Source organism: Populus nigra, chromosome 4, assembly GCF_951802175.1.
Source record: "Populus nigra chromosome 4, ddPopNigr1.1, whole genome shotgun sequence".
Taxonomy (NCBI): domain Eukaryota; kingdom Viridiplantae; phylum Streptophyta; class Magnoliopsida; order Malpighiales; family Salicaceae; genus Populus; species Populus nigra.
Window position 1 is genome coordinate 1,264,330 of NC_084855.1, and position 11,797 is coordinate 1,276,126.

The following is an 11,797-nucleotide window of genomic DNA, read 5'->3' on the forward strand; positions in this document are numbered from 1 at the left end:
TCGAAACTCACTCCAAACCTGCCCACTGTTTGACAGCTGGACAATTCCCTTGGTTTTGCTGTTGTCTAGTAGCAGCCTCCATTTCATTTCAGCCGTAGATCCAATTTTGGACTGGAATTTGAAGCAGTTAAAGTTCAAACGTACTATCACTGCCCTTTCCCCTGTTTTTGCAGCGTTCAATCTATCAACCTCCATCTCAGGCTTTCCAGCTATATTCAACAGCTAAAAGATAGCTGACGTAGCAAAGCTTGAAACAGTTACAAGAGAAGAAGAGTACGAGACATTTTTATTTATACACAAAAATAAAAATACTCATCACTTGTTTAAATTATCCATGCACATTCTTGTATTCCCCTTCCCCCTCAGGCAAACAAACAAACACCTTGTGGCTCACGCCTTTTCATGGAAAAAGCTCCACAATCCCCAACTAAACACACCAAAAACCAAGAAAAAAAAGTCTCTTTCTAACCTTTTTCAAACCCCCTCCTTTATTCTCCTCCTCCTTATTTGTCTTTTACTGTTTTTGCCCTTTTACAGAAAAGCCCGTATTGCTTGACATAGCTGCTAGCGCTGAGGGAGTCTAAACCTAACCTGAGAAGCGGGCGACCGGACAGCGACACCGTGCCAGCAAATACCGCCTTTGCACATCTCATGAACATTATTGACACGATCCTGGGAAATCGCATACATGGCTTTACGAGAAATATCCCACGTCAGCGTCCCAATCAAGATTAAACTCACAACAGCAGTAGACACAATCAGCACGAATACACCACTGAAGCTCCTTCCACAGACCAGCCCGTAAGCCTTAATTCCCGCTATCACCGCCACGTAGATCGTCGTAAGATTCCCTATCACCGCATCAGACAGCGCCATAAAAAGACTCTGCACACTTGCTCGTAAATCTATCAGGGAAAGGAGGGTGTGTAGACAAGGTGGAAACCGCAAATGGAAACGGAGGTGGGTTTTTAACGTTGGGAATGTCGGTCGAGCGGTAGATGATACCACGGAAAAGAGAGGGACTGAGGAATGGACTGGTTTATGTTGAGCTTATCTTCTGGCTCCTGGAAGGGAAAGTTGGGAGGTATCAGATTTTTGTCATGCATACGATACGCCGATTCGAAAGTAACCAAAGAGATAGTACCACGTGCATTTCCTTGCTTCGAGATAGAGAAACCTTTGCGACTATTTTATTTTAGTGTCTTTAATAGTAATAGCAGTGGATTCAAGGCTTTGATTATTCTTTTTGATAACGACGTCGTGGTAGATGAGGGTACTGCCAGGACAGGGACGTTCTGTCTAACTGGTAATGGACCGAGTAAATACGACCAATGGCCATTTCAAAGGAGTTATGTTGTTATCTAACAAGAGGGCGCAGAGAATTTCAATTTAATACACAAGCGGTGTCAATTATTATTTGGTATCTGACAAGCAAAAACATAATATTACCTGAAAAAACATATTTTTTTTAAAATAAAAAAAACTCAAATAACATTGTTTTGGATAAAAAATTTTAAGAATAAAATTGATTCGGTGGTCATGGACTAATATGCAAGGTTAATTCAAATTTAATTAGGTTAAATTTCAAACACTATTAAAAAAACAACCATCCAAACTAAGCTCGAGTCATAAATCACCAAGTCAACCCATAAAAAGAGGTCTAGCTTAAGATTATAGATGAAATGGTAATTGCCTTTTAATTGCAACGTATGTCGTTTGACTTTAAGCTCTTAGCTCCATTAATCCAAGATTATTAAGAGGAAAAGAAAGAGCATTCAATGTACTCTGGCCCAATACGCTACCGTATTGTTGCAGAAAAGAGTACATTATCTGCAAGAATCTTAGCTCCGCCAGTAGCCACTCGGCCCACTCTTTAAACTGCCAAAGATTGATGTGATTAGCATCGATGATGCAAGAAAACAAAAGAGAAGAAAGTTTTTTTTCTAACTTGTGTTTCCTGCCAAAGTTTCACTGGTGACGCCCCCGGTCCCATCAGCATGCTCTTCTAATATACATTTCTTCGAGTTTCCATGAGCCACTCAGAGCCGAGAGTCGCCGTGCCTAACCAGACCAAAATTCTCAACCAATAACACAGTCTCTTCTTGCAAATGTAGCCGCTGGTCACCCATGAATGTGAGGTGATGGGAGCCAGCTATAATATTGCCATCAACACAACTAGAGAATAGTTTTTAGCAATAAAAAATAGCTGGAGGCCATGAAAACCAACCAAAAACCAACAGTTTCTTTTTTTTACTGACCGACCAATGAAAACTGTAATTCATATGTGAAGTTTCTTTACGACTTTTATCAAGCATTATTGGGCAGTCTGAACGAGTGTGCCGTCTAGAGGACGTGTAAACTGTAAGGATGGCAATCTCGTAAAACTTGTGTGATTGGATTGGTGATTAAAGAGGGCATCCCCAATATTCTTCTGGTGTAGTTAGAGACGTGTTTGATGGTTTAACATGTATTCCAAATTGGCAAAAACCTAACCACCAATTATTGCTGTCTTTGTCTCCACCTAATTCTAATAACCGAATCCAATATGAATGCTGGAATTGTACTGCCTTGTTAGCATTACATTTGTAAAATTCAGTCCCGGAGTTTGCGGGGTTGTCTGAGGTTGCAGTGTAATATACTTTTTACAATAGTTATCGTTTGAAAATATATTAAAATTATTTTTTTATATGTTTTAATTATCACAAAACATTAAAAAAATATTGATTTAATATATTTTCAAGTATAAAAATAATTTTAAAAAGGATCTAAAAACAAAAACAAAAATACCTTGCAAGACTTATACTTATAGGTTAATTCGAGCCGATTCTAATATTCACCTAGATTAACAAATTGAAGATCAAGTTTTATTAGGGTAAGTGACTGAATCACTTGTTTTTTTTTTTTAATATGTAGTAATCTAAACTTTAACCCATTCAAAATGAGTTATAATTACAATTATCATGAAAGAAACGGATCCTTTTTTTTGTTTTACTCTGCTTTCCTTTTGGGGGTTTTGGACGTCTTTTCCATTTTAAATGGATGCGCAGATAATTGTTTCTTTGAAAACAAAATGTAAAGGAAAGGGCCGGGCCTAGATAACTTGGACTCCGATCAGTCTCGGTTATGCATTGTTGAACTTTCGGGTCATCGAGATTCTCGTTGAAAGCTTGTCACGTGATGCCCGGCTCATTTTTGCCCTGGCATCATTAGCTCTGTGGGCCTCTCCTGGAGATCATTGAATCACCCTTGGATTTCGTTTGTTTACTATAAAGAAATTTTTTTAAAAAAAGTGAATTTTAAAAAAATAAATTTTAAAAAAGTAAATTATTTTTGATATTTAATAATGTTATGAAAAATGCGCTGAAAAATAACTTATTAATATTTTATTTTCTCAAGTTTATTAAAATAATTAGGAACAAATACTACAAATTTAAAAGTTAAATGAAAATGAAATTGAAAAAAAATATAATTTTATAAATTATCTCAAATAAAATAAATAATAATCAAAATAATAGAAATTAAATGTATAAAATAAAATAAAAATGAAAGATGAAGAAATTAAAATAATAATAATTAACATTTCATAAATTATTTCAAATAAAATAAGTAACAATCAAAAGAATAAGGATCAAATTTGATAGATAAAAAATTTCAATAAGAAAATGATAAAGGAAAAGCAAATAACAATTATAAAAATGAGGACCAAAGTTAATATAAAAATTAAATTTTAAGAGATAAAATTAAAAAAATAAATATTCAAAATAAAATATATATAGCAATTAAAAGTTTGAGGACCAAATTTGATATAATCAATAAATAATATGACATTTCTAAATTTTTCATAATTTCAACAAAGTGTTTTCCACCCAAATATTTCAAGAAAAAACTTTTCTAAAAATCTAGCTAAATTTTTTTTAACTGGAAAATATTTTTTATTAACTAAATTTTTTAATAACAAATAAATATAAAAAAATTTTAAAAATAATTTTTTAGAAATCACTTGTTTTTTTTAAGAATCAAGCATGAACTTAATTGACAGCACTCATGTTATTTCCTTCTTTGGTCGTCCATAAAGTTATCCGCGATTGAACTGTCATTATCCTGCCAACCAAACATGTCTACAGAGCAAACTAGGCTCTCGTGCTCCACTCTCCACGTCGAGTCAAGAATAATACCCACTAACATTCTACCACGTTAAAACATCCAATTGACACGTCACATCCCGTCCAATCACCCACCATTGTAATTCTGAGCCAATCCGAGCGGTCAGCCACGCTCATTTTTCAATTCATCAAGTGGGTCCGACCTGGCATTTTCTTCCCCCCACGTCAACTTACGACTCAATCACCAATAAATCAAAGCCACGTGTATATACAGATATTTCTAACGTATCTAAAAGTAGAGGATGATTCTGATTTCCTCGTTGACCCTCCCAATGTAGAGGAGAAACTCGGCGCCCTATCCTTCTCTTTTTTTTGCCTTCCGTTCTTTCTTAAATAACGTATTTGCCACCGAACTGGTTCAGGGAATCGGTGTCTCGGCTTATGGATATTATTATCAACTCTCTTTACAGCAACAAAGTATTTTCCTCATAGAGTTGATTTCAATGCATCTGATGTCAGCATTCATTAATTTTTTTTACCTAATTATATTGTTTTTGCGAAGAATTGGATTTAAATTTAAAAAATTGTGTGAATTTCAGGCGCTTGATAAAATAAGGTTTCTGTCGCTAACGGACGAAGACGTTTTGGGTGAAGGAGACAATGCCAGGCTTGAAATTCAGGTTAGTGATTAATTAATTTTGTAGAATTGTTGAAATTGTGATTAATTTGAAGTTTTAATTATGTGTTTTTGTGTGGTAAAATGCAGATTAAGTTGGATATAGAAAAGAAAATTCTTTCGATTCGCGACAGAGGTATAGGTATGATGAAGGAGGATTTGATCAAGAATTTGGGTACCATAGCCAAGTCAGGAACTTCAGGCATATACGCTGAACAGAAGGTGGAAATGTAAATTTTGGGTGTTTGGGGTTTAAATATGTAAATTGCTGTGATGTTGATGCAGCATTTGTGGAGAAAATGCAGTCAAGTGAGGACCTTAATTTGATTGGACAGTTTGGGGTTGGGTTCTACTCTGTATATCTTGCTGCTGACTATGTTGAAGTCCCTAGCAAGCATAATGAAGACAAGCAGTAAGTGTTCTTGAATGTTGGGGCCGGAAAGATTGGATACATGTTGTTTGTGGATTTCAGGCATGTGTGGGAATCGAAGGCTGATGGAGCGTTATCGATATCTGAGGATACCTGGAATGAACCTCTGGGACGTGGAACTGAGATAAGATTGCAAATCAGAGACGAAGCTGGAGAGTACTTGGAGGACAAGAATTTGAAAGTGAGTGTCTTTAATATGCTGGATGGATAATGTTTTAGTTAACCATTTTGTGCTATTTCCCGCGTTTGTTTCTGGTGTCTAGAGGCTAAGCAAACCTTCCAGAATTTCAAAGCTGTAATGGTAGTGGTAGTTAATGACATGAAAATAAATCGTGGAACTTGTCTGATTATTGATTGCAACAGGGAACTGATTACCAAATTCACTAGAATATTTAGCTTCATGTTTAAAAGGTTGGTTTGAATCCTTATGGATTGATTTGGGAAAACTGGACCGTGCATTTTCAATTACCAGTAACATTTTCAGTATTTTCCCCTGTATTCAAGGAATCGACTGGGTCCGTCATCATCTTCACACTCACCTTCATCTCTAGTTTGCTAATGGGAGCATGTCCTGAATGATTTATGAAAGTCTTTATTGCACATCTCAGTTAAAAAATTTCAGTCGATGAGCAATATTTCTGTTTCTTTCATTAATAATTAATGTGTAATTTCTTTCCCCGGGACGATAGTGTGATGCGAACTGCCCAACTGATGTACCAGGCAGCACTCATGGAGAGTGGCTTCATGCTCAACGATCCCAAAGATTTTGCCTCTCGTATCTACAGCTCTGTGAAATCTAGCCTAAGCATCAGTCCGGATGCAATCATTGAAGAGGAAGATGATGTAGAAGAAGTTGAAACTTAAAACAAAAGAAGCCACTTCCAACACTGAAGCTGAACCCACAAGAGATGATGAGGATACAGAACCTTCTGCTGTCAAGGATGAGTTGTAGATTGCCCAAAGAATGTGCTATTTCCATCCTTTTTCAGGCATTCTTTTTTCCTGTAATGCTGTTTATTAGAGAAGCTGAACTGCTTCATGTATTTTTCACAGTCGAACTTTATAGTAGGTCGTAGAGCTAATGTATACACACAGATTTTACCTTTTCAGCACATAGTTATTGATGAGCTGCAAAAATGGAATTTTGGTCCCCTCCTGTTTCATAGTCCGTGCACGGGTACCGGGTCTGAAGTTTTTGGTCGATTAAGGCCCATAAATGAACGTCGCAAGAATTTGTTACCTTCAGCTTTTACCTGCAAATTCAATTTACCAGGAAATCTGAATCCAAACTGGCCGTAAGTAAAATTGACCCACAAGAGATAGGGAAAAGGTTTAGACTTGAACTAGGATGTTGGATCCTTTTAGATTCAGTTCTAATTTTGATAGCTTTTAAGCTTCAAATCTGAGAGATATTAGACTTGGGTGTCTCTCCAAAAACAAGTAATCTCGTGCGTCTAGCTCGAAGCACTGAAGATACTTGAACGTAGGTCAGCAGGGTATTATCTGATCTTATGCTAATCAGACACCAACCTCAATTTTCGCTTTCTCCTAACCTTTGAGGTAGATCACAAACTCGCCTAAACTATGGTTAAGATTTTCATATAAAGAATTTTTAACATGAGGGTAAAGATTCTTGTGGTAATATTTCAAGTCATTGAAAATTGTGGGAAAAAAGGCTGGTATTGATCATGAACCCACTTCCAAAAGGGATGATGATTCAAGAGAGTACTGATCAGAGAAGAAGATTTGATTCTCCTGAAATTACATTTTATACTAACTCTCAAGTCTTCAGTTATATTTGTCTTCAACATTAATTATGGAGTCTAGATAATGTTCTCGCACTTCATCACTATGCAAAAGGCCTCAAGTCTTCGTTATGGTTGTCAGAGTAAAAAAGAATTTCCTGGTGAGGTTTCCTGCCATGGTCCTTGAGAAAGTAGATACAAACTTTAATTCCACATTTCTTTCTTTGCCGATGATTACAAGAGGCTCCGAATTCTAGATGATGCCTTCGATGATTTCCCACTGACAGAAAATCTTGATCAGTAATGTGTTCTTGAGAACTAAGAAATTCCAAAGCAGAATTGGTTAGTACTAAAGCCGCTAATGCCTCCACAAACTTGGCAGTGGGTAAATTGGACCATATGGCCAACTGCACCATCTTTGCAACATATTATTCCTGATCATGGAGGGACCGAATCCTAAAATTTTCTAGCCATTGGACTTGGATTTGGGACCCTTGTCCTTTCTGATGGATTAAAATGTACATTCGATTGAAAAAGAGCATATCCTATTTGGGGAAAAAGACTTCTATAGGCAGAACAGGTTTCTTCTTTTCCTAGTGCTTGGGGAGGTCAAAGTTGCACTCATGCAGGTTTTCCTATCCCCATCATTCAAAGCCTATCGAATAGCATAGAGGTCTTCAAGCTAATGTAAGAGTAACCTATCAAGTGCACGAATTTGAGTTCTTAAGCTTTCCCGAGCCTCTGAACCACAAAAATCCAATTTCACAGGGAAGATCACTATATTTGCATGAAGTTTGTCGTTCAAGAAAAACTGTTTATGTTACTAGCTATCACATCTCACATCATCTATCTCATCGTTCAAGAAAAACTCTTACAAGAATGGAATCATTTTAAGCAGTTTGGGTTGTGGCTGTAATGCATGCATATGGTAATTGATTTGACAGTGCACTAGTCATTTCCTTCAAAGCAAGATGTAAGTGTCTGCCATCTACATCTTATGGCCCAAATCTTAATCTTAGGACAGGTATTGATGTTCCTTCTACCCACTCCGGAGAAAGCTGAGGGGGCTTTTTAGAATGGAAACTAGATTTGCAAGGCTAACAACTTAACATGCATAAATTTCGAAAGTTCATCTAATTTTGTTGTTGATCACCTGATTTGTGGTCACTGTCGACAAAGAAACAAAGGTTAGTCTCATGGATTTAAGGAAATGATAGGTGCATAGCCCTTTTGTAGACAGCATCATTACACTTCTCATATCGTAGCCAAAATCATGAAAAATCTACCAAGCTTGCAATTCCAGCAAAGTGGGCTTCCTTTAGGTGGTTCTCACCAAACATGTTCTCAAGATTCACAGTAAAGCAAACAACTTTCTTTCGAATGCCATCAAAATCAATTAGAATAATGATTTTGCCGATTTCGAAAGTGTCTTCCTTTCTAATTCATTGCTTTAGATCACAAATGGTTCTTACTCTAAAGTAAACGGTGAAAAAAATACAACATATATGTGTGTGTGTGTGTGTGTTATTCTTCCTTGCAAAGAAAAAGGAAATATTTAAACTTTCTATACATGCAGTCTGGAAAATTGACTTTACAATCTGGATTTAATCAGCCCTTTCATCCAATGCAAAACGAGTTTCGAGCGACCACTTAAGTTCTATGTGCTTTTGTCCAAAATTGAGGCTATTAATGAACCAAAGAGAGGAAAAGACAGGAAATTGTAGAAAGAATCAAGGTAAATTGCCAAACAGAACAAGATAGGGCATTTGGCGAGTCCCCACTGAGAAAGTTTGGCAGCCATGAAGTGTCCATTCCTACTGGCCCATCGCCCGATACTGTCTCAGACCCATTTGTTGTGCTTGCTGGTGGAGAATTGCCTCTTGCAGATTTTTGACTGTGGAATGAAAATAAAAAAACTAATCAGAATTTAACTCCAAGATTAAAGCTTGAAAACATATTATATAAATAGTGTTTTCCTCTCACAGAACCTCAAAAAATAGAGACTTTTCCCTTTTCAATTTACAGATCATGTGCCAATTAATCTAATGCCTGCCTGCCACGGCAATTTCCTATCCGTATGCCACAAGCTAATATAAAATAGATACAGAATAAAGTGAAAAATAAAACAGGAGCATACAATCCTTACCTTGTTAATGAAGGGCAGAATGTGATAACATAATCTGCTCCTGTACATGTAAATGTGCTAGTGGCATCATCATAAGCATAGCTATATGATCTCGGACACGCGGCCTTAAACATCTCTGAGTAAACCGACGGCTTACATGTGTCCGGTGATCCATACGCGCCGCTGCAACAGTACTCCGGACTCCCAAAGGCTTCACATGCACTCTTACAGGCCTGCCCTGAATCGGCCCGTAATTCAGTTGGGCATTGCTGGTTCATATCTGTTACACACCCGGTCGACAAGCAACTACCTGACCCGCCATTCGGTTCGACGATCATGGGTAGATTGTATCCATCAACTAAACTAACATCGTAAAAATCCAGTACACCTGATCCGACTGTGAATTCTGCTAGAGTGGCTGGTGGGTTTGCATTTTTACCATTGCATTCAATTTGGTTTGAGCTGCAATCACCTGTTAGGCAGGTACCCTGACCGGTATTTGGGTCAAATGTGCAACCCGTTCTGCCCCAGAACCGACCTGACCAATTTGGAGGTGCCTGGAAGGATCGTGATCCACCTTGTGGAAGTTCAAATCCCGTGCTTTCCAATGGAGTGCTGCCTGCATTGGATAGAATGCCTGGCCACACTGTGTAGCCACATCTGTTTATGAATGTAAATGTAGCCCCTGATAGCCCTGTAACAAATGCGCATGCCCATATTATTTAAAACACATTTTCAAGCTACAAAAATCCAAGGAAAGAAGAAGAAAATCAGAATTAGCATGATCAGTAGTTTTCAAATAGTACCTTTGCAGATTGTGAGCAAAATGAGAGTGATGTGAAGAGCAGAACTGGTGAAGATGCGATCCATTTAGAGAAGTTTAGGTGCAACAAAGGATAAGTGAAAAAAAACCCTCCCTCTGGTGACTAAAATGCTAAGCTTTCTGTTGATAGGAGGAGGAGGAGGAGGAGTGAAAAGAGGACTTTGGTTGATAGACGACTCTGGGAAAAGATGAACAGAGAAATGATAGAGATTTTCTGCCCATAAAACTATAAGGTTGCAAAGTAATGCTTTGCGTATGAGAGAGATCAGAAATGGGAATGGTGGGAGATAAGAAACTTATGACACTCAGTCCATGCCTCTATTTATAATGGTGGAAGACTGGAAGTTGAATAAAATATAATCTTCTGTAAAGACGAAAGATAAGTTCCCTTGGAGAAATTTCAATAGATGATTTTCTTTAATTGGAAATACACTCTTTATTATTAAAAAAAAGAAAAAAAAAAGAAAATGAAATACGTAGTAGCTTATAAATTTCATCTTATATACGCACAAATTTTAATAATAGAATACATGTCTCAAAATATTTGAATTGAAATTAATTTATAGGTTTATTAAAATGAAATCATTTTAATTGTCAATAATTAAATTTATAATATAATTCAATATCTAAAAAATATATAAAAATAAATTAGAAATCAGTCCCTTTGATTTATAATTCCAAATAAAAAAAATAATAGTATTAAAACTAGCTCTCCTAGATACCCATCTATCCTTTTTTCAGAGACCTTTAAGGAAATAAATTAAAAGTGATGAAAGTAATATAAAAAACAAAACAAATTGAATTATATCTCTTCCAAATATATGAATTCAATTTATTTATTAATTAAATTCAAATTAAATATTAATAATAATCTAATTCAATCACTGTGTCAACTAATCAATTTGCAATTCAATGCAGGGAATACGTACGTACACACGCAAGGTTAATCAAGATATTATTCTTCATGGAGATGACTCCTTAAGATTCATTGTAAAATCAATTGATTTTAGAAGCAGAAACTATTAATTCTTGATATTGAAGTTCATGTCTTCAAGAGGATCTGCGCATTGCTTTCTTGACGCATCTTTAAATTTGATCTTCATCAACTTATTCTGCCCTAAATATATATATATATATATATATATATATATATATATATATATATATATATATATATGTGAGTTCAAAGAAAAATGTTGAAGAAAATTATCTAGGTGGTGGCTTAGTAATAAGAGTTTAGGATCGAGATGTTTGTTTCCTCTGTAATCTTAGATTCGAGTCATGTAGTTGTTCGTATGATAATCATTGGAGACTTACATGGTCGTTAACTTCAAGGCCTGTGAAATTAATCGAGGTACGCGCAAACTGACCCGAACACCTATGTTAAATTAAAAAAAAAATTGTTGAAGAATCTTAGTCCTTTAATTTGTTTTCAATTATAACTGATGAATGTAGCGATGTATCTATCACGCATTTTCCTTGATCTTGCCATCCTTTAAAATAGAATTAGATTCTTCGATAAATGAGAATTAATTCTTAATTGAATTTTATGTACCCATTTTCTGCGTATCACGCAATAGGGTTTGTTTCACATTAATGTGGGATAGTTCTTCAAGAAAGTGCTTATTCCGTCCAATGATAATTAATCAATAAAGAGCATCCCAAAGCTTGTTTCCTCACGACACCCGTCGCAAACTTGCGATTGAGAATATGAACAATAATTACTCTCTTTTTTTCAAATTAATTAGAGAAATTATTAAATATATACATTTGAAGTTTCACTACATTAGTCTTTAATTATTCAATATATATATATATATATATATATATATATATATTAGAGTTAGAGAGAGCGAGGGAAATGGAATGATTTGCATGGATCAAGAATTTGGCTC

General features: G+C 35.9%; 3 protein-coding genes across 4 annotated transcripts; 1 reads left to right on the top strand and 2 right to left on the bottom strand.

Annotated features, from left to right (window-relative positions):
- Positions 1 to 257: 257 nt before the first annotated feature.
- LOC133691481 (uncharacterized) lies at positions 258 to 1,187 on the bottom strand. Its single transcript, XM_062112002.1, has one exon. It carries the CDS (start codon positions 874 to 876, stop codon positions 565 to 567), a length of 312 nt encoding a protein of 103 aa, XP_061967986.1. The 5' UTR covers positions 877 to 1,187; the 3' UTR covers positions 258 to 564.
- Positions 1,188 to 4,437: 3,250 nt separating this feature from the next.
- Positions 4,438 to 6,360, top strand: LOC133691534 (endoplasmin homolog). 2 transcript variants are annotated; one of them, XR_009841703.1, is made up of 5 exons: positions 4,438 to 4,580; positions 4,703 to 4,783; positions 4,870 to 4,981; positions 5,065 to 5,390; positions 5,899 to 6,360. XR_009841703.1 is itself a non-coding variant. In XM_062112075.1 (4 exons), the coding sequence occupies exons 1-4, from the start codon at positions 4,545 to 4,547 to the stop codon at positions 5,193 to 5,195; spliced, it is 360 nt and encodes a 119-aa protein (XP_061968059.1). In that variant the 5' UTR covers positions 4,438 to 4,544; the 3' UTR covers positions 5,196 to 5,588. The 2 variants fall into 2 exon arrangements, 1 of the variants encoding a protein (XP_061968059.1); XM_062112075.1 differs by lacking the exon at positions 5,899 to 6,360 and having other exon boundaries at positions 5,065 to 5,588.
- A 2,135-nt stretch (positions 6,361 to 8,495) lies between these two features.
- On the bottom strand, positions 8,496 to 10,203 carry LOC133691484 (thaumatin-like protein 1). Its single transcript, XM_062112009.1, has 3 exons — positions 9,886 to 10,203; positions 9,101 to 9,773; positions 8,496 to 8,848 (listed from the first exon to the last, which is right to left on the bottom strand). Exons 1-3 carry the CDS (start codon positions 9,947 to 9,949, stop codon positions 8,641 to 8,643), a joined length of 945 nt encoding a protein of 314 aa, XP_061967993.1. The 5' UTR covers positions 9,950 to 10,203; the 3' UTR covers positions 8,496 to 8,640.
- Positions 10,204 to 11,797: the final 1,594 nt, after the last annotated feature.

Bases quoted from the DNA above. Each gene is read 5' to 3' on its own strand.
- LOC133691484 (XM_062112009.1), bottom strand. From the start codon at position 9,949: ATGGATCGCATCTTCACCAGTTCTGCTCTTCACATCACTCTCATTTTG. The intron at 9,774-9,885 runs GTACTATTTGAA...CATTTGTTACAG, and splicing joins TTTGCTCACAATCTGCAAAG to GGCTATCAGGGGCTACATTT. The intron at 8,849-9,100 runs GTAAGGATTGTA...TTCATTCCACAG, and splicing joins TTCTGCCCTTCATTAACAAG to TCAAAAATCTGCAAGAGGCA.
- LOC133691534 (XM_062112075.1), top strand. From the start codon at position 4,545: ATGGATATTATTATCAACTCTCTTTACAGCAACAAA. The intron at 4,784-4,869 runs GTTAGTGATTAA...GGTAAAATGCAG, and splicing joins ATGCCAGGCTTGAAATTCAG to ATTAAGTTGGATATAGAAAA. The intron at 4,982-5,064 runs GCATATACGCTG...ATGTTGATGCAG, and splicing joins AGCCAAGTCAGGAACTTCAG to CATTTGTGGAGAAAATGCAG.
- LOC133691481 (XM_062112002.1), bottom strand. From the start codon at position 876: ATGGCGCTGTCTGATGCGGTGATAGGGAATCTTACGACGATCTACGTG.